We start from the raw sequence: 24,837 nt of genomic DNA, 5'->3' as shown, positions 1-24,837 counted from the left end.
AACCCCAGAACCCTGAGGCTCACAACTGAACAAATCATGAATCTGAGAACGATGCTCAAGTCCCCTAGACTTCAGAGAAGTTCTGTATGAGCAGCAGTCCATCTACATATTATCAGAATTCATTTGCAGCAATACAACTCATCAACACAAGATCCAACTAAGCCATAAATATTTTCCCCGATGAGAAAGTTAACATTTGTATGGTCACACCGTAATATATGGAAGCCAATTTAGGACCATATCACTTTTTTCTTTCTTGAAAATTCAAGATTCCGATTTGAAATGTCAAGATGGCATGTTACAAATGCAATAAACATATTGCCATGGCTTCCCAATCTCATTAAAGTCAGATCTTGGATTAAGCTAACAAAGATCTGAGGACATCCCATTACGGGTCACGTCAGACCGACCTTTCGCGAACTTTGACCGATCAATTGAATGACCAACAAGAAGTCAACAAAGGCCAATCAGAAAGCAGCTTAATTGATCTTCATGGCACGAGTTTCAAACTGGTGACTACACCTCGAAACATATTTTGACATACACTCTTAAAAAATTAAAAACTGAACTAAAGAACATTCTGGAATGGCAACAGATGGTCTAGATTGTATGAATATAGACATAAAGCCATAACTGTTGTTCGGAATACCCTGTGTGTGTTTTTTTCAAGGTTACACGATTAAAAATAACATTCCAACCGTAACTTTCATGATCTGATAAGTGATGCTCTCATTGGTCAGATGAAAGGTCGTTCTGACATGACCTGCAATGGGATGTCCTCAGATCTTTGTTTAGCGGTAGCAAGAACTAAGATCTGATATTAATGAGATTGATGGCTTCCGTACAAAAACTATTTTTCAGACAAAGTGCCTTGCTCATGCTGCAAACCTAAAGATAAGCATGTATTGTGAGTTGAAAAAGAAAAATGATCTTGTCAACAAGAACTTCACTTCAATTAAAAATGCCATTTAAACATTAAACAAACACTTTTGTTCACGTTGGAAGCACATAGTGGATATTTGGTATCATGCACACGTATCAGTCATAACCAAAACGAGACAATAAGAAATATATATTAGTTAAAATACAAATTAATAGACATACTGGTAAAACATGAAAACCTCAAAAATAAGTACAGGAGATATCGATCACACAATTATAATTAAAACCATTTTCCTCTTTAGAAATGAGGCCACAAGAGTATGGTTACCGAGGTTACTTGTTCCTCAAAGACAGGTTTTCAAGAGTGATTGAACAAAAAATTGTCTGTTCAAAAAATGACAAAGTACTTATGAGTTTCTTCAGTAGATTAACAACTGTTATGCCATTATCATCAGTAAACTTTCAATCTCACATTAACAGTATTGTAGTTTGGATTTGGCATAACGCCAACTTGACCAGTAGTTCAGACCTGTGAAGATCCTTGTTAGAAGAAGTCTTCAGAACCTATGCTTGTCGTAAAATGCGACAAAAGGGATTGGGTGGTCAAGCTGACTGACTTGGTTGATGCATGTCATTGTATTCCAATTCCAGGATCGATGCTCAATCACTAGATTGTCTGGTCCAGACTCGATTATCACCGACCGCCGTCATACAACTGGAATATTGGTGTTTGGCGTTAAACAACAAACAAACAGTATTTCAGTTATATCACGGCGTGTCAGCTTAACGTGGGACGAAAGCCCAAGGTGATGCAGGTCTCAGACATTTACAACTTTAGTGAAACCCATGTGCCTCGGTATGGTGCTGACAAACCTAGAAACATAATCAGGGCAAACTGGCATTCGGAAAACCATGAGGTTCCTGGCATGCCAAAGGGAAGCAACTCTGTACAGCCAACATGTCAGTTGACCAGGGCTCGAGGATGGGACACTGAAACCTTACAGTAAATGGGACGATTGTGACTAGAAGGGTTGTAATGAAAAATCCTGTCATGATTCACAAAATTATTTGGCTGCATGACACACGATACGCCTACCCATGCATCGATTCATGTCAAAGACTATCAATCTCAGAAATATATACAGAACAGTGCAATAACCCAGTCTGATAGGGGTGGGACGGGTAACTCGGGTACTCGGGTCGGGTGGGTCTTGATTAGGACCCGGGTACCCACATGACTACCTGGACCCGTGGTTAGTCACGTGACATACTGTTTAATGACATACCAATAAAACTCAATGGTTACACTACAAGTATTGCTAATGTTCACATTTCTTTCTCACTATGCAGACATTCGTTCTGACTTTTAGATGTTCAAGTAAGGATAAAGCATCTATCAACTGCAGATTATACATGATCAGATTGTTTATTACATGTATCTAAATAGTTTTTGCCAGGGCTGCAGTAAAACAATTCCCATTCGGACATTTTGTACCCAACTCTTGAGACCTATAGCGGGTACCCGGGTAGGGTCGGGTAATAGGGTGGCGCCGTGGCGGGTACCCGGGTAGTAAATTTGGACTCGTCCCAGCCCTACAGTCTGATATTGATCAGGAGAGCATTACTTTACCAGCCTGAACAAAACAAAATGTCTGGCTTATGATAAGAAAAAGTGGAATCAACCAGTGATTCTTGTTGAAGACAAACGGTGACCAACAATAGCCTTATACAACAAGGCAAGTGTGACAGTCACGTTAGGCAAAAATATATAAGTCTTGGTTCTCAGGCACACTGCATCATCATAAAGTCTGCTGCATGTTTCGTTTTTATTTCCACTTTGAAAAAAAATAATATTAAGATATTCCGCATCTTGAACACAGCAGTGAAATGCTATAATACTTACTAAAAACTTGATTTTGTTGAAATTATTGAAAACAAAATTTGGTTATGTAAGCTTGAACAACCAAAATAATTTTTTTTTAAAAAACACCACCCGCCCGCACTATATTTTTAAAAGCCATTGCCTGAACACCAATTCTATTATTTTTTTAAGCCTTACACAAAAACGGCAGTGTATCGAGATATGTATCAATACATGAGGTAGGTGTATTGCAGCCCACCCAGAAATGATACACATGGTACAGGTGATACTCATGATACATACCGGGGGTACTTGATGCCATACATCAAAGGTCACCTTCTGCTGTTCCAACAAGTCTGTGTTCCATTCTCCACTGTGACTGTGTGAGGAGTTTAATGCCATATTACAGACATAGAATACCAGAACAGGATTAAATGAATATTGTTTTATGCCGAATCAGCAACTTTCCAGCTATTTGCAATGACCAGAACAGGACCAGACACACTGCACCCGTGTTGGGAACTGAACCTAGGTCATATTACAGACATCCTGAATACCAGAACAGGATTAAATAAATATTCTTTTATGCCGAATCAGCAATTTTCAAGCTATTTGCGGCGACCAGAACAGGACCAGACACACTGCACCCATGCTGGAATTGAACCTAGATCTTCAGCGTGATGAGCAGGTGCTTCAACCACAAGGCCACCACTGCCCCCAGATGACAACAGACAGAAATCAGACAGAAATCAGACAAAGTAAACTTGAGTCATTAAAACTAAACAAAGATCTGAGAACTCAGGTATATTCAAGCATAAAATAGAACATTAACGCTAACTTACACATCAAAATACACGTTGCATGCTTCTAAGGTATGAACACACAATGCCATTTAGAAAGTGGTCAAATGTAACAAATGTAATATTTGGGATAACACTTTCTCAGTAAAGTACACATTATAGAACATTTTTGGGTTGAGTCGCATCCAGGATTCGAGCCCCAACTTAAGGCTTCCTTGGTGGCTGCGAGGGTTAGATGGCTGACTTTGTCTGCTGGTAATGATTAGGTGCCTCACTCTGGCAGTGTGGGTTCGGATCCCAGATGGGACTCAACTCATCTGTACTTTGCTGAGAAAGTGTTATCCGAAATATAACATTTGTTAAATGCGTCTCAGGGGTCGACCGTTTGATGTATTGGGAGAAGGGGGGAAGGGATATTTTAATGCTGAATGCGAAACTTCCTCAGTGTTTAGCCCCCTTTGAATATAGTTCACCAGAGCTACAGATAAGCAGAATACTTGCGTAAAATACCCCCCAAAAATATTCAAAACCCAATTACTTTCAATTAACTTGCATACAGAAACGCATGCATTATATGAAAAACTCAAATGTATAAAAACAGCATGCGTAAATAACCAATGAAGCTTTTTCAGCATGCGTACAAATGACCTAATTTCCGAATCACAATTACGAGCTAATATACTTTCCAAGTCAAGACTATGTATTTAGAACATTATTTCATTTTTTTTATAATCTTAAAATGTTCACTAATTTTGGGGAAAAAACAATAGAGTGATGAATATGAGTGAAAAAATATTAGTTACCAAATGAAAAATGTAATAACCCAATCAAAATGGAAACCCTAGAGTAAAAACCCAATTGCTCCAAAAGTTATCTGGAGCTCTGAGTTCACTGGTCATAGCATATTGATGAACCACCCAAAATAGTTTGGTTCCTTCTTTAGAAGAAAACAAATGAAGCACTGACTGGAAGGATTAAGCACCCACTATAAGACCAAAAATGTACATGACGTTCTATATTTTCTTGTGCATATTACAGACAAGTTATAGAATATAGAGAAGGGCTATATGTGCCTTGTAACAATCATCGAGAACAGTCCAGTTTCATCGTTGTTTGAACTAAGTCACAACCGCTCAATCTCAAACAGCAATATTTACTCGTTTTGTGTGGTTTTAATAAGTGTCATGGACTAACATTTAGTCCAAGAATAAAGTTATCTTATTCAAAAATATATATCTACCAAAAAAAAGAACCCAAATGGAGCCCAGAACAATGCTTCTTAGAGCTGAGGCAATCTAGACTTGCCAAATCATTCTAGACTTGAGTTGGATTCACTTTTCAGTTTATTCTGTAAAGTCTGAGATACAGGCAATAAGCGGCCCTTCTTCTCAACTTGTAGGCGCTCAGGGCAAATATGGTGACTCTGATGATCCACATCACGAAACTTAATATTCAGTTATAAATAAACTCATATTTAGGAGCACAGTTACTTTTTAAGGTGTCATGTTTGTCATCAAGTTATGACAGACAGCAACAATCATAAAATCTAGAGGCAACACTCGGTCACAGCAAGGAAGACAATCATTATAGGTCAAGGTCATGGCATGACCTAGTTCCTGAATAAGGTCATTATTATTTTGATACTGTCCCATGTGTATGGGAGTGGATGTTTTGTGCAAACAGCACAACAAAACAACACTCAAACAACAATAACAACATCCAGGCTAGCTGGAACAAAGTACAGTAGGACACGGATAAAACCATCATGGATAGGGCGAACATAAGGATACAGCGGACAGTTACAAAATATATCTCCTATATATTTTCATATAAAATGGAAGTATATAACAAACTCTACAGCGAGCTAAGGTATATAGTGAACTGATATCTGATCCGAAAATTCCAAATACCACTAATTAATGATGTGAAAAGCGAACAGAGAAATCTCAACCAGCGTCAAATGTCACTGACAATTGGCTGTACGCAATCAGCGGAAAAAAACACAAGCAGCCGTGACGATTCAAATTGGACAAATATTGTCTGTAAAATTAACATATAAATTTCACGAGATTACGTCAAAGTGTCAGGTCACTCGTATTGTGTTTTGTTTTATCCAAGATGGCCGACCTTCCTGAGAAAATAAATATAACAACCTCATTTCTCGAGTCCCTTGTAGTTGATTATATCCATGTTCTATTGTACTTACAAAATATATCAAACATTTTGCAATAATAAAATGGTTTTCCTTTCCTTAAATATATAAGGCATATATAAATGTAAGCATGTTCAAAACTTATGCGAAAATCAGTGTTATTCATTTTGTTGGAATAAGCATTGTCTAAAGTTTTAGTGCAACAGATCAGATGAAAGGTTTTCGATGTAAAAGTAAAATTACCTCACCAAACATATCAGTCCCCAGGAAAATGTGAAATGTCTTTGGAAGCAGTAAAAAAATGTCGGTTTGTTCAGACCCAAAATATACCATCATATAATTAATATGTTGCAAACTACAACATTAGACAGACATTTTTTTACTTCTAAGAAAATTATTTTAATGAACAAAATTGTCTGAATATCTTTCATGAGTAAGCAGAATTTCTCAAACATTTCTCAACATATCTTGTTCATAGTCATAATGTCATAGTGGTAGTCACAGCGCTCATAACGAATATGAAATACTATCTCTGTCAAAAATATCTTTGTTAGGGATTTGTTATTTCGGGGTCACTAGAACATCTCAGTCACCATTAAGACAACAGTTAAAGTGGTGTCTATCAAAAACAAGTCTTATTCATATTCATACAAACTTTGGAACGCATGTTTTTAATATTAAAACAACAAGTTGATTTGATAAGAAAAAAAACCTGTACACATATTTCTTATAGATACAAGATTTTTTAAAAGTAATAGCTGTTTTAGAAGGAAATACTAGGAACAGTAAGCTACAGGTTTTAGAGGTTTTACAAGATTTAGAGCAAATTTGATGGTATTGTAATACACATTCATTTCAAATATTCAGCTGATCAGCCAACAAAAATTAATAAATCTGCCACACATTTTACTGGGGACTGGTGAAAAAAAAAAGATCCCTCATAGCTTAAACAAAATACTTAAATATGTACGACCCAACGTGTGTGAAAACTTGATATCATTCCATAGTTGTTAGTGGTTGTCATCTGTTAATGAGATTCCCTGTGTCAGAGTTCTCTCCCCTTGGTTGACCTCGACATTTGCGGAGCTGGTACTGTATGACCATGACGATCAGGGGCATGACACAGAGGACACACACTCCGGCCATGACATAGGCCACCACGAGCAGGGTGCCGCTTTGCTTGTCTGCTTTCTTATAGGCACATTGGCTCATCAGGTGCTTTTCTGAAACATACAAAAGGTGAAGGTCAACCCAAAATTGCAAGCCCAGGGCCCCGTTCCACAAAGCGATGTTAGCGCTAAGGTGATTGTAACTCCCGTTCTTTAACACTGACTTACGACAGTCGTAGCGCTAAGATTGCTTTGTGGAACGGGACCCAGAAGATTTGTGGTTTGATCCCGGCTGCATCATACCTAAAGAATTCTAAAAAATGGTACTTGTTGTTACCCTGACTGATGCAAAGTGCAACATTCTAACCACTTGTATTCACCAAACAGGACCATAGACACGCCCATTATTTGTCATGTCACATCAAAATTCACATCTGAATATCCTCTGTTGACATTCCACAGTAATATATTTACTCTATAAACAAGACCGCTTCCATGGTGTAGTGGACAGAGTGTCTGACCGGAGAGTGGAAGGTCGTGATTAGATCCATGGCCGCAACATACCAAAACACATTACAAGATAGCACTTGTTGTTTCCCTGCCTGGCATGCGGCATTAAGGGGCTAAAAAAAAAGGATTGGTCAGTATACTGTGTCTGAGTGGGGTATTCTTGTTAAACCGCGGCGGCATCTCAATGGGCTAGCACTATAAAACCGGCATTAGTCTGGACTTGTACAAGAAGACACACACAAGTGCAGGCACGGCGCTATAAGTACAATAATCTTGAAGGTGTCACAACATTAAGGGCGGTCGGGTAGCCTAGTGGTTAAAGCGTTTGCTCGTCACGCCGAAGACCCGAGTTCGATTCCCGAAATGGAAACAATGCGTGAACCCCCGCCGTGATATTGCTGGAATATTGCTAAAAGCGGCGTAAAAGCATACTTACTCACTCACTCACAACATTAACTAAGTTCTACCACTACTCATTTAGATTCAAAGTCAGCTCAGAGTGGCAGGACCGGTTATGGACAGTTTGTCTGACCTTCATACCGGACGTATTATATCACAGTAAGCCATGATGGCGACAGTACCTGTGTTTGTGAAAGGGCCGGAGATTTTTGAGTCCGGACCTGTGGAGCTGGGATCTCTGGGAGGACATGTGGTCTCTGCAAAGCCAATCCGTTTCTGTTCCCGGTCAAATACCACATAGAAGCCCTCCATCAACACAGCTCCCAACACAGTACCTGGATCAGACAGACAGGATTCCGAGTTGACACAAAGAGTACAGACTGGCAGGGATGGGCGGATACAGAGGGGGTGCGGGGGTGCGCACCCCCCTTTTTATTTCGAAAAAAATCTTTATTTCTGTATAAATTACCACCAAAGACAATAAATAGATCTTAATTGTGCACCTCCCCTTTTAAAAAAAAGCTGTATCCGTCCATGTGGCAGGGGTTAAACTTAGAAACACAGGGTTCTGTAGCTCACCTGACTTGTGAACGAATACTGTAAATCTTGAAATTAATGCGTCTCCAAAAGAATGCGACCACTGGACCCTAGCCAAAAATGCGACTCAATATGAATGCGACACCCCCTCCTCTCAAGCATCAGTGGATTTCTATCTAAAGAAAATGTCCTCAGTCAGGTTTAGAATCATCACCTTAATCCAACCTTACATTTAACCAATCACACACCAAATAGCACCGCTTATTAGCGCTGAGTAAAGTACTTCCCCAAAACAATACGCGCTGGCTCGTGTCGGCCTTTGACGCAGTTGCAAAGAACAAAGGGTGGCGTCTGTCTGGACTTGTAGGTGTGATCAGTGATGACATAAGTGAGTAGAACTCTTGTCTTGACCCCAGCAGTGACAATTCACAGGACGTAATTAGTGTTTGAATGACATTGTTTATATACTTTATATACAAGTGCTGCTCAATAAACAGTGGTGTGGAAAACATCAGCGTATGTCTAAGTTGGTATTTTTGCTATCCAAATGTCTTATTGTTGATATAAATGTGATGTTTAAAAATGCGAGCAAAGACCACTCGCATTTTTCGCATTTAATTCACGCTCACATTAATTTCAAGATTTACAGTATTGTAAATCTTGAAATTAACATGAGCGTGAAATAAATGTGGAGCTGGGATCTCTGGGAGGACACAGACCGTACAGACTAGCAGGGGTTAAACTTAGAAACACAAGGTTCTGTAGCTCACCTGACTTGTGAACGAATACTGTAAATCTTGAAATTTACGTGAGTGATAATTAAATGTGAAAAATGTGAAAGCATTTATTATCTTCGCATGTATGTCTCCAAATGTCTATCAACAATAAGACGGCCTCACTGCACACTTTGGAAGGCGGAAATACCAACTTGAATATATACACAAACACGGTTTATTGAGCAGCAGTTGTAACAAGTATTTAACAATGTCAGTCAAAGAATAGGAATTACACAATGGGCATATTAGCAGTGCTATTTGTGTTTGATTGGATTTAGGTAAGGATATGTATCATTCCACTGGGGATGGGGTCGGGGAGTCGCATTGATATTGAGTCACATTGAGTAGGGGTCAGCAGTCGTATTAACTTGGAGACTCATTAATTTCCATATTTACAGTACTTTACGTGGTGCCACAACGTTTTTTGGTTGTGACATAAGGCCACATGTCAAATGTTATGTTTCACAGATTTAGTCCGACTTTTCCACACGAGGTTGGTGGAAATGAAAATAAAGATAAATAGCTATGTCAATTATGGATGGTGATGTAGAAATGGAAGGAAAATATTACTAGCATGAGACATAAAATAATTAATAGACTTACCGGCAGTAAACACTAGTAAGCAACTCACCAGCTGTAGACTGACCGGCAGTAAACACTAGTAAGCAACTCACCAGCTGTAGACTGACCGGCAGTAAACACTAGTAAGCAACTCACCAGCTGTAGACTGACCGGCAGTAAACACTAGTAAGCAACTCACCAGCTGTAGACTGACCGGCAGTAAACACTAGTAAGCAACTCACCAGCTGTAGACTGACCGGCAGTAAACACTAGTTAGCAACTCACCTGCTGTAGACTGACCGGCAGTAAACACTAGTAAGCAACTCACCTGCTGTAGACTGACCGGCAGTAAACACTAGCAAGCAACTCACCTGCTGTAGACTGACCGGCAGTAAACACTAGCAAGCAACTCACCAGCTGTAGACTGACCAGCAGTAAACACTAGCAAGCAACTCACCAGCTGTAGACTGACCGGCAGTAAACACTAGCAAGCAACTCACCAGCTGTAGACTGACCGGCAGTAAACACTAGTAAGCAACTCACCAGCTGTAGACTGACCGGCAGTAAACACTAGTAAGCAACTCACCAGCTGTAGACTGACCGGCAGTAAACACTAGTAAGCAACTCACCAGCTGTAGACTGACCGGCAGTAAACACTAGTAAGCAACTCACCAGCTGTAGACTGACCGGCAGTAAGCACTAGTAAGCAACCCACCAGCTGTAGACTGACCGGCAGTAAACACTAGTAAGCAACTCACCAGCTGTAGACTGACCGGCAGTAAACACTAGTAAGCCACTCACCAGCTGTAGACTGACCGGCAGTAAACACTAGTAAGCAACTCACCGGCTGTAGACTGACCCGCACTAAGCAGCAGTAAGCAACTCACCTGCTGTAGACAGACCAGCAGTAAGAAGCAGTAGGCAACTCACCAGCTGTAGACAGACCAGCAGTAAGCAGCAGTAAGCAACTCACCAGCTGTAGACTGACAGGCAGTAAGCAGCAGTAAGCAACTCACCAGCTGTAGACAGACCAGCAGTAAGCAGCTCACCTGCTGTAGACTGACCGGCAGTAAACACTAGTAAGCAACTCACCTGCTGTAGATTGACCCGCACTAAGCAGCAGTAAGCAACTCACAGGCTGTAGACTGACCGGCAGTAAGCAGCAGTAAGCAACTCACCTGCTGTAGATTGACCCGCACTAAGCAGCAGTAAGCAACTCACCAGCTGTAGACTGACAGGCAGTAAGCAACTCACCAGCTGTAGACTGACCAGCAGCAAGAAGCAGTAAGCAGCTCACCTGCTGTAGACTGACAGGCAGTAAGCAGCAGTAAGCAACTCACCAGCTGTAGACAGACCAGCAGTAAGCAACTCACCAGCTGTAGACTGACCGGCAGTAAGCAGCAGTAAGCAACTCACCTGCTGTAGACTGACCGGCAGTAAGCAGCAGTAAGCAGCTCACCTGCTGTAGACTGACCGGCAGTAAGCAGCAGTAAGCAGCTCACCAGCTGTAGACTGACCGGCAGTAAGCAGCAGTAGGCAACTCACCAGCTGTAGGCTGACCGGCAGTAAGCAGCAGTAGGCAACTCACCGGCTGTAGACTGACCGGCAGTAAGCAGCAGTAAGCAACTCACCAGCTGTAGACTGACTGGCAGTATGCAGCAGTAGGCAACTCACCGGCAGTTAGCAGCAGTAAGCAACTCACCAGCTGTAGATTGACCGGCAGTAAGCAGCAGTAGGCAACTCACCAGCTGTAGACGAGGCGATGCCGAACTTGAAACAGAAGCCTCTTAATGTTGAATCACTGGGGTCTTGCACTGGACGTAGGTATTGCTGAAGTAGAAGGGAAGAAGTTGTATTTCAATAATTGAAAACTCCATGGACAACAGACACTACACAGCCAGAAAGTTTTACAACCAGTCAAATAATGCACTAAGAAACGCTTCTTCTATCAACAGGTTTGGTCATGTTGAAACAGACAAAACTAAACAAAGAAAGTGCAATAGGTCAATGTACTTTTCTCTCTGTAGTTTGGCATCTCTCTGATTTGCTTAAGGGTGGTTAGGTAGGGCTACCACATTATTAGGTGGCTGAATTAATGCTGATTGTGTCATTCAAAATATTTGTCAGCTTTCCTTGTTCAGTATGGTCAGATGGAAGAATGTGTTGTTGGTCATCATGACGATGACGATGATGATGATGATGATGGTGATGATGTTGATGATGGTGATGGTGATGGTGATGGTGACTTAGCTGAGGTAGTAGAGTCAGATGGAAGAATGTGTTGTTGGTCATGATGATGATGATGATGATGATGATGGTGATGATGATGATGATGTTGATGATGGTGATTGTGACTTAGATGAGGTAGTAGAGTCAGATGGAAGAACGTGTTGTTGGTCATGATGATGATGATGATGATGATGATGGTGATGGTGACTTACCTGAGGTAGTAGAGTCAGATGGAAGAACGTGTTGTTGGTCATGATGAGGGCTACAGACACTGTAGGGAAGCCGTTGTAGGGGACGGACAGGTCCTGCCAACACACCACCGCCGTCCCGCCCCAGAAGAACGAAGACGGATACCAGTCTGGAACCTGAAACACAGGGAGTGTGAGTTAGTGAGTGGGTTGTTGAGTGGTTGAATATATTGGGTGAGGTTGGGGTGGGTGGGGTTGGGGTCCAAGGCAGGCAACATGTGGGATGTTCCACTTGATCTTGTAGCTGTCATCTGTATATACCCAGACACATGTGGTCTAAATGGGAGGACTTCAATGTCACATGGAAGAATGGAAATACACAGTTATCTGGAATCTAAATACCGTATTCGACGTAATAAACGCTCGGGGCACTCTCAAAATTTTTATCACTTGTATTGTGACGTCCAACGCATATGTGTGTGTGTGGCGGCTTGTACTAGTCTGGACTAATGCCAATTTTATACTGCTAGCACACTGAGATACCATGCCCCAGTTTAACATGTATACCCCACTCAGACACAGTATACTGACTCCGAGCCTAACAGTCCTGTTTTAGCCCCTTAATGCCAGGCAAGATAACAACAAGTACCATCTTTTGACTTCTTTTGGTAAAATGCGGCCAGAGAATCGAACCCCAGACCTTCCGCTCTCCAGGCAGACGCTTTGTCCACTCCACCACGTCAGCGGTCAGAAAGTCCAAAAAGGAAACTATGATGAATACAATCATCCTAACCATCATATCCCTGACATGTCCCGACGCAAAGTTTAAAAAACAACTTCAAAGCTAAATTCCATATACCTGACATGAATGCCCTGCACCAGGGCCTGTCCCTTCCCTACTTATATTGTGTCTGACCTGCACCAGGGCCTTTCCCTTCCCTACTTATATTGTGTCTGACCTGCACCAGGGCCTGTCCCTTCCCTACTTATATTGTGTCTGACCTGCACCAGGGCCTGTCCTCTCCCTACTTATATTGTGTCTGACCTGCACCAGGACCTGTCCCTTCCATGCTGACATTGTGTCAGACCTGAATTCCTTGTTACTTACATTGAGTTTGGCCTGGATGCCCTTCACTAGGGCCTGGAAGACTTTGTCAGGGAGACGCAGGTTTGTGGTTCCACTGTCCACAATGGTTTTGTCATAGTTGTACTGAAAATAGACAATCACGCTGTTAAACATCATCTTCCTGAGGCCAGGGAGTTAACTGACTATAAAAGTCCAGTTTCCACCCTGGCCAAACAAGGCTGGAATTATAGAGTTATATTGTGTCTGGACTAACAGGTCAATGTACTGTCCAATCAAAATTGTGTAACGAAATCTACAACTGTCATGCAGATTTCAGTTGATTGCAGAATTTGTAAAGCATATGTACCACCAGCTCAGCATCAACAGATATTTTCCAAATTCTTTCATGTTTCTTATCAAGATGCTCACGTGATTTGATGCTCTTCAGACCCTTCTTATTACAATATAGATCATGCTTATGGATCTGACCATCTTGACCGGGTGCTTCCATTTCGTTTGAAGCAAATGCAAGTGATATGAGAGGTGGAATCTGATTGGTCAATAAGAGGGACATAGAGATAACTCGAAATATCCATCGGTGGCACTACGATCTTGCCCAGAAATTTCAGCCAAGGATGGAAATTGGACTACAGTCAGTCAGTTAATTCCCTTGCCTCAGGAAGATGGCAAAACATAACCTAAAACGGCAAGTAAAGTCAAAAAACAATTGTGATGTTTTTGGTGAATAATAAATTTCCTAGATACACATCTTCTGAAAGAGAAAAATTCATAATATTTGTAGAATGTATTTAAATGTCCAAATGAAAGACAAACCTATTTCGGGGCATAGCCTAAGGCTAACAGCCAGAGTTTACAACTGTTTTCATTGACAGTTACGTTTGCCACGTTTATCTTTCTTGTGATTTTTAACTGTTATACATGTACTGTTTCTGCTATTTCAACTGCTAAACAAACATATTTATTGCTCATCTCATTTCACTTCCAAAAAGGTAGTGGAAACATCCAGAACAGTGTTCCCGGAGAACAGAAAAACAGCTCACCCGAACACCCCCCTGAGCTGCGCACGTTCTCCGGGAACATTATTCAGCAAGTTTCCACTACCACTTCGGAAATGAGATGAGATAATCAAGAAGTATGAGTGAGTGAGTTAAGAATTAACGTCACATTGGCAATATTTCAGCCATATAATGACTCAAGAAGTCTGAGTCAGGGTAAGGTAAAATCTATTATTTCCAGCTTTAATTACAATGAAAACCCTGAGGATCTGAAAGTCCTAGAGTGCCAGTCAACTGACTTTGAAAACATGGTTAATGGTTTGGTCTGCCAAGCAACTGTCCTGAAATTATGTTTACCTCTTTACAATCCAGCTTTAGGCTTTGGTTGTTGACCAGGATATCGGTGATGACGACCTCGTAGTACCACTCCCGTTGTATGGGGGTGTAGAAGATGTTGCCATTATAGAGAGAGTCTGACATCCCACCCAACAGCTGGAAGAGATGCAACAGAATATGGATATCATTAGCAATACAAGAGAACTGACGACTGATTGAACTATTGACACATCACAATTGATAGCCTGATGGATATTATGATATGTGTTGTTGTTTGTTGTTGTCTAGCGTTGTACTCAGTAATATTCCAGCTGTATTGCAGTGTCTGTAAAACTGAGTCCTGAACAGACAATCCAGTGATTGACATCATGAGCATCTATGGACCTCCATCACTTGTAAAAACATACAACTGCAGGTCTGGCATTCCTTGCTGATGAAGGAGGGCAGATAGATGGACAAGACTTATCATGGTGCCTTCCATTGAGTTGCTGCTGAGGTTGAGGGTGATGGAGTTGGCGAGCGCCTTAGCTCACAAAGATAGATGGACAAGACTTACCATGGTGCCATCCATTGAGTTGCTGCTGAGGTTGAGTGTGACGGAGTTGGCAAGTGCCTTAGCTCCACACAGATAGATGGACAAGACTTACCATGGTGCCATCCATTGAGTTGGTGCTGAGGTTGAGTGAGATGGAGTTGGCAAGCACCTTAGCTCCACAAAGCTGGATGGAGAAGAGGTTTTGGACATGGCCCTCCTTCACCAGACTGTCGAGGAATGGCTCCACATCCCCGTCAGGCTGCAACATTTCAGTAGTCATGGTAACAAATCAGTTATTAGAGAATAATCTGTGAGCTAACAGGACTGACTGACTGTACGTCCAGAGTAATTTTTTAACTTTATTCAACATTATTTTAAAAGGGACAGAAGATTTTCAATTCCAAGTACTTAGTTCATATTACCATCCATGTATCGCCCTTCATAACTTGACATCACTTATACCAATACATACACCACATTTTTCAAGAGCCTTCTAAACAAATGTTCATCATATCCTTTGTCCATATTGTGATCGAGATTCAAGCACATGAGTGAGTGAGTGAGTATGGTTTTACGCCGCTTTTAGCAATATTACAACAATATCACGGCAGGGGGACACCAGAAATGGGCTTCACCCATTGTACCCACGTCCTGAATCGAACCCGGATCTTTAGCGTGACAAGCGAACGCTTTGACCACTAGGCTACCCGAACCGCCCCCTCAAGCACATGAGCAAAGAGTGAGTGAGTATTGGATTTATCCCGCTTTTAGCAATATTCCAGCAATATCATGGTAGGGACACCAGAAATGGGCTTCACACATTGTACCCATGTCGGGAATCGAACCCAGGTCTTTAACCACTAGGCTACTTGACCGCCAACATGAGCAAAGAATACATACTGCTTACAATATGAATTGGTTTAAGAGCTTGAGAAATGTTTCATTGTAATGGAAGGCTACATGCTTTATGCCTGAGATTTGCACACACTGTACCCATGTAGGGAATCGAACCCTGGTCTTCAGCTTGATAACCACTAGGCTACCCGAAGAGGCAACTAAAGGGATCGGATGGTCAGGCTCGCTGACTTTGTAGATGCATCTTATCGTATCCTGAGATTTGCGTATGTTGCCTGTTCTTCATTATTTTCGTTTTTGCTTGTTTTTAACCCCACTCAGCAGTATTGCAGCTATATGACGGTGGTCTGTGAATAATAATCGAGTTAATCCAGTGATTGATATTATGAGTTTGTGTTTGTTGTTTAACGCCGCACTCAGCAATATTCCAGCTATATGACGTGCAAAATCCACAAGGAAAGAGAAGATACCACTGAACTCAAAGTTTGTTTGTTTGTTTGACATCATGAGCATCGATCCACGCAATTGGGATACGATGACATGTATCAACCAAGTCAGCATGCCTGACAACCTGATCCCGTTAGTCGCCTCTTACGACAAGCATGGGTTGCTGAAGACCTATTTTACCCCGGATCTTCACGGGTCTGAGGAACGATCTTAACCTTCTGGGTACAATGACAGTCTCCTCTTACTCCAAGCATAAGTTGATGAGGACCTATATTCTTACCCGAAATCCACATGAAGTTGTTTTTCAAGGATAACAGGGCCAATAAAACACAAAAATACTCAAAGACAATGTTTTTGTCCACGGGCACCTGATTAAAAATCCTAGAAAAACACCTGCTTCATAAAGTCCTACCCGTGCTATTTCCTGATATGCAAAACCGATGATGCCCTGCCAGTCTGAAGTGTTGATGAAGAAGTTGGAAGACCTGGTGATGAAGGCAATGTTGGACCTGACGGTGATGTTGGGCAACGAGGGGAGGTTGACCAGGTCGGTGGCCAGCTTCCCTGTCCAGTCCCCCTGGGTATAGGGCACATACACAGACGTCCCGCTATCCTCGTACGTGGACGACCTGACCACAAAATGTCCATTGGTCAGATACCTTCGCACTGTCCTTATCTCATTCAATGAAATTCAAGACTGTTTTGTTCAGTTTACAAAAGTTTAATCCAAACAGAGCTCCAGATAAGCTGCGTATCTGCGTAAAATACTCATCAGAAATGCAGAAATATGCAGTAATATAAAATCCAAGTGTATCAAATACGCAATGAACATTACAGATTTGCTACAAAAATAAAACTTGTGTGTATCATCAAAATATTGTGAAATAACCCTGTGTATTCGATTAGCAAATCAGCAACTTATTTTGAAATTATAAACAGACATTCCGTCAACCTTGCCAAACTCCACGATGACAGTTACATCATGATCATTTGCCATCACACTTTCTTGTGGAAGTATGGTGGTATTTTTGAGAGTTTTTAAATATCTAACTTAAATACCCACATGTGTAAAAACTAGTGAGTAACAGAAATTTGAATACACAGATAGAATTACTGATACCCAATGACTTTAAAATGCACGGGATCTTCACAGGTCTTATTCCACACTGCACATACACACTTAACATCACATTTCATAACAGGATACACACACAAATGGCTGAGAAATTGGCAAAATGGACATTTTTTTCAAAATGGCTGCCATGGCAGACATCTAAAATGAGACAGGAAGTCCTGTCATGGAAACAAGGCATAATTTACAGAGTACTCACTCATTGATGTAAAAATACTTGCTGATCTGATCGTCCTGTGATGCTGCGATGGCAAAGTTGCTGCTTCCGGTGTCAACAAGGACGTTTAGCTGCAAGGATGGAAGTAACTATGGTAACATGGTAACTATGGTAACAGAACCTCAATGTTTATTGGGGGAACACATGATCAGATATATGCACTTGTCATTTTCTAAAAACTTTACAGGCCTAAAAGTTTCAACTAGTTTGGTCGCCATGGCAATGGAAAGTTCCACTTTGCTACTTGGAAAAATCATGCTGTTAAACATATTACTAACTGCATAATATTAGACAGAAATACTATGAGGGTAATGCTTAGAGTTCCCGCTCGCTTTTGAAACTGCCAGTCGTCCCCCCGAATTTATGTCAGTCACAACTTTCAACAAATAAAAAACGTATGAAATTTACCTGATTTTATTTCTGTCAACATCATGTTCAGTGCAATGATGTCATCTCTCAAGTAACTCAGTTAGATTTACACATCATTCAGACATTCAGACAAAGCACAGTTACAATTGTCTCCTTTTTTTTTATATTTCAAGACTAAGTCTCTACAAATATATACTCATCCTTGAAGCAAAGCGAAATGGTGTTTCCTTGAACTAAAATTAGACAAGGGGAAACCCTGATGGTAACAGACAAGCTGACTTTCGAAAAATATACTTGTATGAATATCGCCAATGTTTTTGTTCAACAACAAAGATATATAAGGTACTTTATTTGCCGGTCCAAGCCTATTTAACCGGTAAAAAAATTGTAATTACTGGTAAACGGGAACACTGAACGTTATTTCTCAGGACATTTTCATTTGCAGAAGCAGAGGTCTTCCATTAACTGCCACAATGAGCGATATGATGTCATCATAGTGACGTGCGGTGTCGAATGAGTGAGTGAGTTGGGTTTAACACCGCTTTTAACAGTATTCCAGCTATATCGCGGCGTGTCAGCTTAGTGTGGGAGGAAAGCCCGAAGTGATGCAGGTCTCAGACGTTTACCACTTTGGTGAAACCCACGAGCATGGGTATGGTGCTGACAAACCTAGAAACATAATCGGGTCTAACCAGGATTCGAACCCACAATCATAGGTTTCTGGTGTGCCCAAGGGATGCAACTCTGCACAGCAAATCGCGGCGCCTTAGACGACTGGGCCACCCATGCCCCCTGGTGTCGAATGAAACCTTTGCAAGGCTTGCTTAGTTTTCTTTAGGGTGCCCATCCCATGGTAGCTTACAAAATCGCCATGCTACATGCTTTGAGTGCCTGTCCTAAGTTATGTTGCTGTTCGGTTCCAAATTCAAATGTAGCAAGGTTAACCTAGCTCTACACTGAAAACACACAATGTTTATCTCAAAATTCAAAGACATGTTACTTTTTACTCAGTGGCCAACGGTTCCTCACAATTTCTAGATGGAAGAATTTTGTTTCAAAGAAAACATGCAAGCTTTGAGGCCTGAAAGAACCTTGCTTCAAATGGACGCTGTTCTCTCTGAACTGGTTACTGGAACCCATTAATTGGTACAGGCCTGGGTGGCGACATGACGAGTGTCAGACTGAGAGGTGAGGTGAGGTGAGGTGAGGTGAGGTGAGGTGAGGTGAGGTTTAACGTCGCGTTAAAGATTATTGCACTAATATAGCGACATGCAAGCATGTATGCGTGTGTGTGTGGCTGCTTGTACTAGTCCAGACTGATGCCAATTTTATAGTGCTAGCCACTGAGATACTATGTCGCATTTTAACATCATTACCCCACTCAGACACAGTATACTGACTCCGAGCCGACCAGCCCTTGTTTTAGTCCCTTAATGCCAAACGCCAGACAGGGTAACCAGCACGACCAGGGAACAGTTTAACCACTAGGCTACACACCGAAAAAATAATAAGAGACTGATCCAGCACTGCTCAAAGGCTGATTTTCTGCAGCAAAAATGCATCTTGTGTTAACTGACTATAAAGTTTCCACACTTGCCGAACTTGGCTGGTATTATGGAGTTATATTTTGGCTGGACTAACGAGTCTATGCATAGTCCAATCAAAATCGTGCATCAAAATCGTAATCCGGTTCATAAACTGTCGTGCAGATTTTGGTCAATTGCAGGATTTGCAAAGCATGTGCACCGCCAACTCGTCAGAAGATATTTTCCATTTCTTTTCATGTTTATAATCAAGGTGCTCACATGATTTGATGCATTTCGCTATGTAAGACCCGTTTTATCACAATATAGATCTTGATCATTGATCAGATCGTTCTGACTGGGCACCACCATTTTGTGTGAAGCAAACGCAAGTGATACGAGAGGTGGAATCTGATTGGTCCATAGGAGAGGCTTAGAAGGGACATAACTGGTAATAGTCACTGGTGGCGCTACAATCGAGGCCAGGAATACCAGCCTAGTACGGCAAGGGTGGAAACTGGACTTTTAAAGTCGGTTAACTCTCTTGCCGGGGAAGATGTGTTAATGTAGCTATAGCCAATGGCATGGCCATGGAGAGATGACTTGTAGTTCCCAGATATCAGGACCAAAATAAAGGAAGAGCCATGACTGTATCAAACATATTGAATGCTATGTTGAAATACCTCAAAACTGAAGAATTTGTTTTTTTGTAAATCCCAATTTTGTATCAATCTCATTAAAATCAGATCTTAGTTCTCGCTACAGCTAAACAAAGATCTGAGGAAATCTCATTACGGATCAAGTCAGACCGACCTTTCGCGAACTTTGACCAACCAATTAAATGACCAGTCAAAAGGCAGCTCTCTCGTGCTTTACGGCACTAATTTCAAATTGGCGACCATGCTTCGAAACATATTTTGGCAAATTCTCCATTACAAATTTGAAACCTGAAAAAAGAACATTCTGGAATGGCTAATAGATGGTCTGGATTGTATGGATTCAGTCATTAAACCCGTAACTATCGTTCGGAGTTAAAGTTTTCGAGGTTGCATGATTAGAAAACACATTCTGAATATCACTTTCATAATCTGGTAAGCGATGCTCTGGTTGGTTGGTTGAAAGGTCGTTCTGACATGACTCCTAATGGGATGTCCTCAGATCTTTGTTCAGCGGTAGCAGGAACTGAGGTCTGATTTTAATTAGATTGAATTTTTTTATAAAAAAAGACTTTTCCCAATGTGCCCATCAGGAGCACCGAGTTTTGAATCCTAGATTCTAGATATGTCCCTATAGACATGACACAACTCTTACCTTCTGAGGAGGCGTGCCGATGTTCATCTCAATATAGTACCCCTCGCCAGACTGACCGTGAAGGTTCTGAGACAAACTGGCCGCACGTCTATTGCGCTGACCGGCAGCAAACTCCATGTCTTGGTGCCCATGATGCAGCTTGAGTTGGATGACCTTCCCTTGACATGGGGTCAAGGTCACACTCATCAGTACATTGATGATAATGGCAAGTGACAACACCTTCCTCCAGAGATCTAAAGACCTCATAGTATGCTTCATAATGTCAGGGAAAGAACCACACACCACTGCCAAGCATGTGTGTCTATATCATTTTACGTCTTCAAAAGTCCTGCAAAAGAAAATTAAATTAAACTATGTGAATGTCGATACTAGGGATGGAGCACTTGATCAAATTATCAACTACTGTATTCTACGTAATAAGCGCTCAGGGTGCTCTCAAAATTATAATTAGGGAGCTCTTGTTAGAATATTATTTTGGTGAAAGAGTTGCAAGATCGTAAATTTTGTTGTTTATGCTGACAGCCATAATAATACAAAAGAAAAGTTGTATAATACATGACAAATATATTTTTCCAGAATTTAATTGCCCGTAATTAAGGGTGCATTTGACACACAAGTGCGCATTATACACGAATAAATAAATCTTGTGTACATTGATCAATCGGAAGGGTGCTAATTGGGATTGTTCACTAGCCAATATATTAGCAAATATCGCTGTGGGCGCTTATCACGTCAAATATGGTAATTGTCAATCTGAACATCGTAAATGATTATTGAACATGTTGAATGGTGACATACCTAATCAGTCAGACAATTCCAAAAATAATGTTTGCTGTCTTGCAACTTAAACTTCTAAATGCCGACCTACAATTTTCAAAAACAAAAACAGCAACCGCTGGCCTATTAAGCAATGTACGTGTTTTCATCAATAATATGTCAACTAGCATCTGAATATTTTATTGTTTTTCACATTATGCTACTGGCTGTTACCATATATATGATTACATGACTATAAATCAAATTGAGAGCTCCAGTGACTGATATTATTCATGGCAACACACAAACCTATGTAGAACATATCAGCCTGGTGAGCAATACTGCAGCTTTAATGGAGTGCCGTAAAAGGCGACTTTGCTTGTCGTAAATGCGACTAACGGGATCAGGTGGTCAGGCTCGCTGACTTAGCATGTCATCGATCACAATTGCGTGGATCAATGCTCATAATATCAATCACTGGATTGTCCGGTCTGTACTTGATTATTTAAAGACCGCCATCATATAGCTGGAATATTGCTGAGTGCGGCGTAAAACAACAACCAACTGTAACTACTTGAGCTTGACAAACTAGAGGCTGAAATCATGAGCACCAGTCTGGAAAGACAAATCAGCCAATGACAGAGCCTGACCATCTACCGTATTTTGCTGTGTATAAGGCGAGTTTTCCGTACCTAGAATTAGGGGCCTTTCAAGGGGGGTCGTCTTATACACAGGGTTGAAGAGTTTTGATGTTTTTCCCCCCAACACAAAGACATTACTGTGAGCATGTAACACTGGAAATACCATGTCAAGAAATCTGTACTGAAGCACGCAAATTAATAATGTAATTACACTGTCTGGATATAAAAAGCTGCACAATATATATGGACTGATGTTTGTAATCTATTTTATTAATTTTATTCAAAACTTCATTCAATATTGAAGAAAGACAGGTTCTATGGATAAACAACTTCTTTATTACAATTAGTGCGACGTTTCGGTGTAGATCCTAACACCTTTATCAAGCAAGTGATTTCTTCATCACACCAACTTCTAAATGCCACTGAAAGAAGTTCATTCAATATTCATTCATTGATATTGTTTTAATTCATTTCGGCGAAATCATAAGTGAAGTGATCGGAAGATTGCACAACTCACCATTATTTACAGCAATCACGGTCATATTACCGCTATTGACACCTTGAAACAAACTTTAGTGGATAGAGAACGGATATATTTATCATAAATGCAAAACACTGACTCCATGAAAGTCATATTTATTGTAGTTTGACTACTACATTTCAACATTAAGTTTTCGCTAACCCCCATGATACATGTCTCATACTCCGAGCATGAACATCAGTCTGCAACTCCATCCACTAGTTCCTGAATCTTGACTCTAGATTTATTAACTTCCCCAATACTCATGTGTTAGTACTGATGTATTTTATTACAACGTATAATTTCTTGGAAGGCGACCGCACAATTCTAATTGTCTCCAGACTGGCTACTTTGGTGTTTGGAAGAGACTGTTACTGTCATTCAAAGCAATCATTTGTTCATGTAGATATGATTACAAGGAGTTATGAAGGATTCTAAACAAAGTGATCTTGGCCGGCAAATTTGGAAAACTTTAAACACAGCTAGAACACAATATTCAGTGTATACACAACGACAACACATCTATTGCATTTCAGTTGGCAAAATATTTTTAGCAATAAGTGTAGTTCTTTTATCTGTATACAATGTCATCCATGGATCAAATATTTACATTGAAACAACACATCTTTCGAGAAAACCGTTATCTCAAATTCTCAATTGTATCAGTTTTTAACTTCAGGCCTACAGAGACAATTTAATTATCGTAGCATGTCAAAAAGAGACACTGAACACATACTTTTCGGTATATAAAACCGTGATCTGTGGGCACTAAATAAGTCGATTGGAGTAAATTATGCTTCGATCGATGTATTTTATGGCGATCTCAGACACACCACAACGGTCATGTTGTGTACGCGAAAAATGAGGGTCTAAAACGAATAAACGATCATCTATACGTTTACTATGGCGACAAACTGGAGATAAACAGCAGGACACTATCATAATTTCGCATTTTAACTGATACTTACACTCGTATCCTTTCAAATTATGACAGATTCCAGATAAATGTAAAATAAATCCACACTTCCTTGTTTCCCTTCACACGTAGTTAACCGTTTGAGAGTTGCTTCCCTTTGTCGAAGCATTCTGATTTCCTCGACATTTTCCGGAAATGCCAATGTGGCTGATTGACCAGGCTATTTATAACTTTATAGGTGAAGTGGGTTGTAAGTGGTAGTTTCCTCGCGGAAAAAGATTCAACGACTGAATTAATGAGTGAGTGAGTTCAAATTGATTGTACAATTTCTCCAGCTATACTATACAATGAAAACCAAGTAACAATTGACGTAAATTAATCACGATGAAATGTATGTTTTTTGAAGCGGCGTATAATCACATCGTCGGCAAGATGGCAGACCCTTGCGCTAAGTCAAAGCCAGTTCGTATGGTGATTAAATTATATTTACATGCAGTCTATGGATTATAATAAGCGTAATTTATTTATCAAAATTTTAAACCGAATACAAAAGATTCTAAAAACACTCCGACTGCACAATTAAGATCTGGCCAACATAGCGGTGGCGTGTAAACATCTTCCCGAGGCACGGGCGTTAATTAACTATAAAAGCGGAAGTTGGACTTTTACGGTCAGTTAACTCCCTTGCCTCGGGAAGATGCCTGTAAATAATTAATTCGGGTAGCGATGACGCGCCGAGCCAGTTGTTACCTGCGTGGGGACCAGTCCTAACTCCAAATCCCCACAGATTTTATGAATATGAGACAGGCATTTATGAAGCCCACGAGCGCGGGTATGGTGCTGACAAACCTAGAAACATAATCGCGGCGAACCGGGATTCGAACCCACAATCATAGGTTTCTTGCGTGGCCACCGGACGCAACTCTGCAAAGCGAATCGCGGCATCTTAGACGCCTGGGCCACCCGTGCCCCGACACTTGCTTCATGGAACACAAACAAGTACACAGTGAGGAATCAAGTAGTGAAAGATTTAGTTCCATCTGAATAGGAAACACAGAGCTTGTGATGCGACATCCGCACAAAAACTGTTTGTAAAGCATAGAACTAGCCGAGCGAATGAAGTTACAAATACTCAGTCGACAAGGTAATTTAAACACCATATGAATCATATCATTGTTATTAACCTACACCAC

The 24,837-nt window shown here is 40.9% G+C and overlaps 1 protein-coding gene across 2 annotated transcripts; it reads right to left on the bottom strand.

Moving 5' to 3' along the window:
- Window positions 1-1,714: 1,714 nt before the first annotated feature.
- On the bottom strand, window positions 1,715-23,785 carry LOC139458419 (beta-secretase 1-like). Of its 2 annotated transcripts, none has more exons than XM_071239844.1 (11): window positions 23,697-23,785; window positions 20,812-21,139; window positions 17,591-17,679; window positions 16,672-16,888; window positions 15,070-15,216; window positions 14,444-14,578; window positions 13,113-13,214; window positions 12,029-12,181; window positions 11,333-11,417; window positions 7,896-8,048; window positions 1,715-6,918 (listed from the first exon to the last, which is right to left on the bottom strand). In XM_071239844.1, exons 2-11 carry the CDS (start codon window positions 21,067-21,069, stop codon window positions 6,716-6,718), a joined length of 1,542 nt encoding a protein of 513 aa, XP_071095945.1. In that variant the 5' UTR covers window positions 21,070-21,139; window positions 23,697-23,785; the 3' UTR covers window positions 1,715-6,715. The 2 variants fall into 2 exon arrangements, with proteins under 2 accessions (XP_071095945.1, XP_071095946.1); XM_071239845.1 differs by lacking the exon at window positions 23,697-23,785 and adding an exon at window positions 22,550-22,630.
- Between the last annotated feature and the right edge of the window lie 1,052 nt (window positions 23,786-24,837).

The sequence above is a fragment of the Haliotis cracherodii genome, unplaced genomic scaffold (genome assembly GCF_022045235.1).
Source record: "Haliotis cracherodii isolate W230 unplaced genomic scaffold, xgHalCrac1.p SCAF_12, whole genome shotgun sequence".
Lineage (NCBI taxonomy): Eukaryota > Metazoa > Mollusca > Gastropoda > Lepetellida > Haliotidae > Haliotis > Haliotis cracherodii.
The sequence above is the reverse complement of the archived record's forward strand: the minus strand, read 5'-3'. Positions and strand labels throughout refer to the sequence as shown.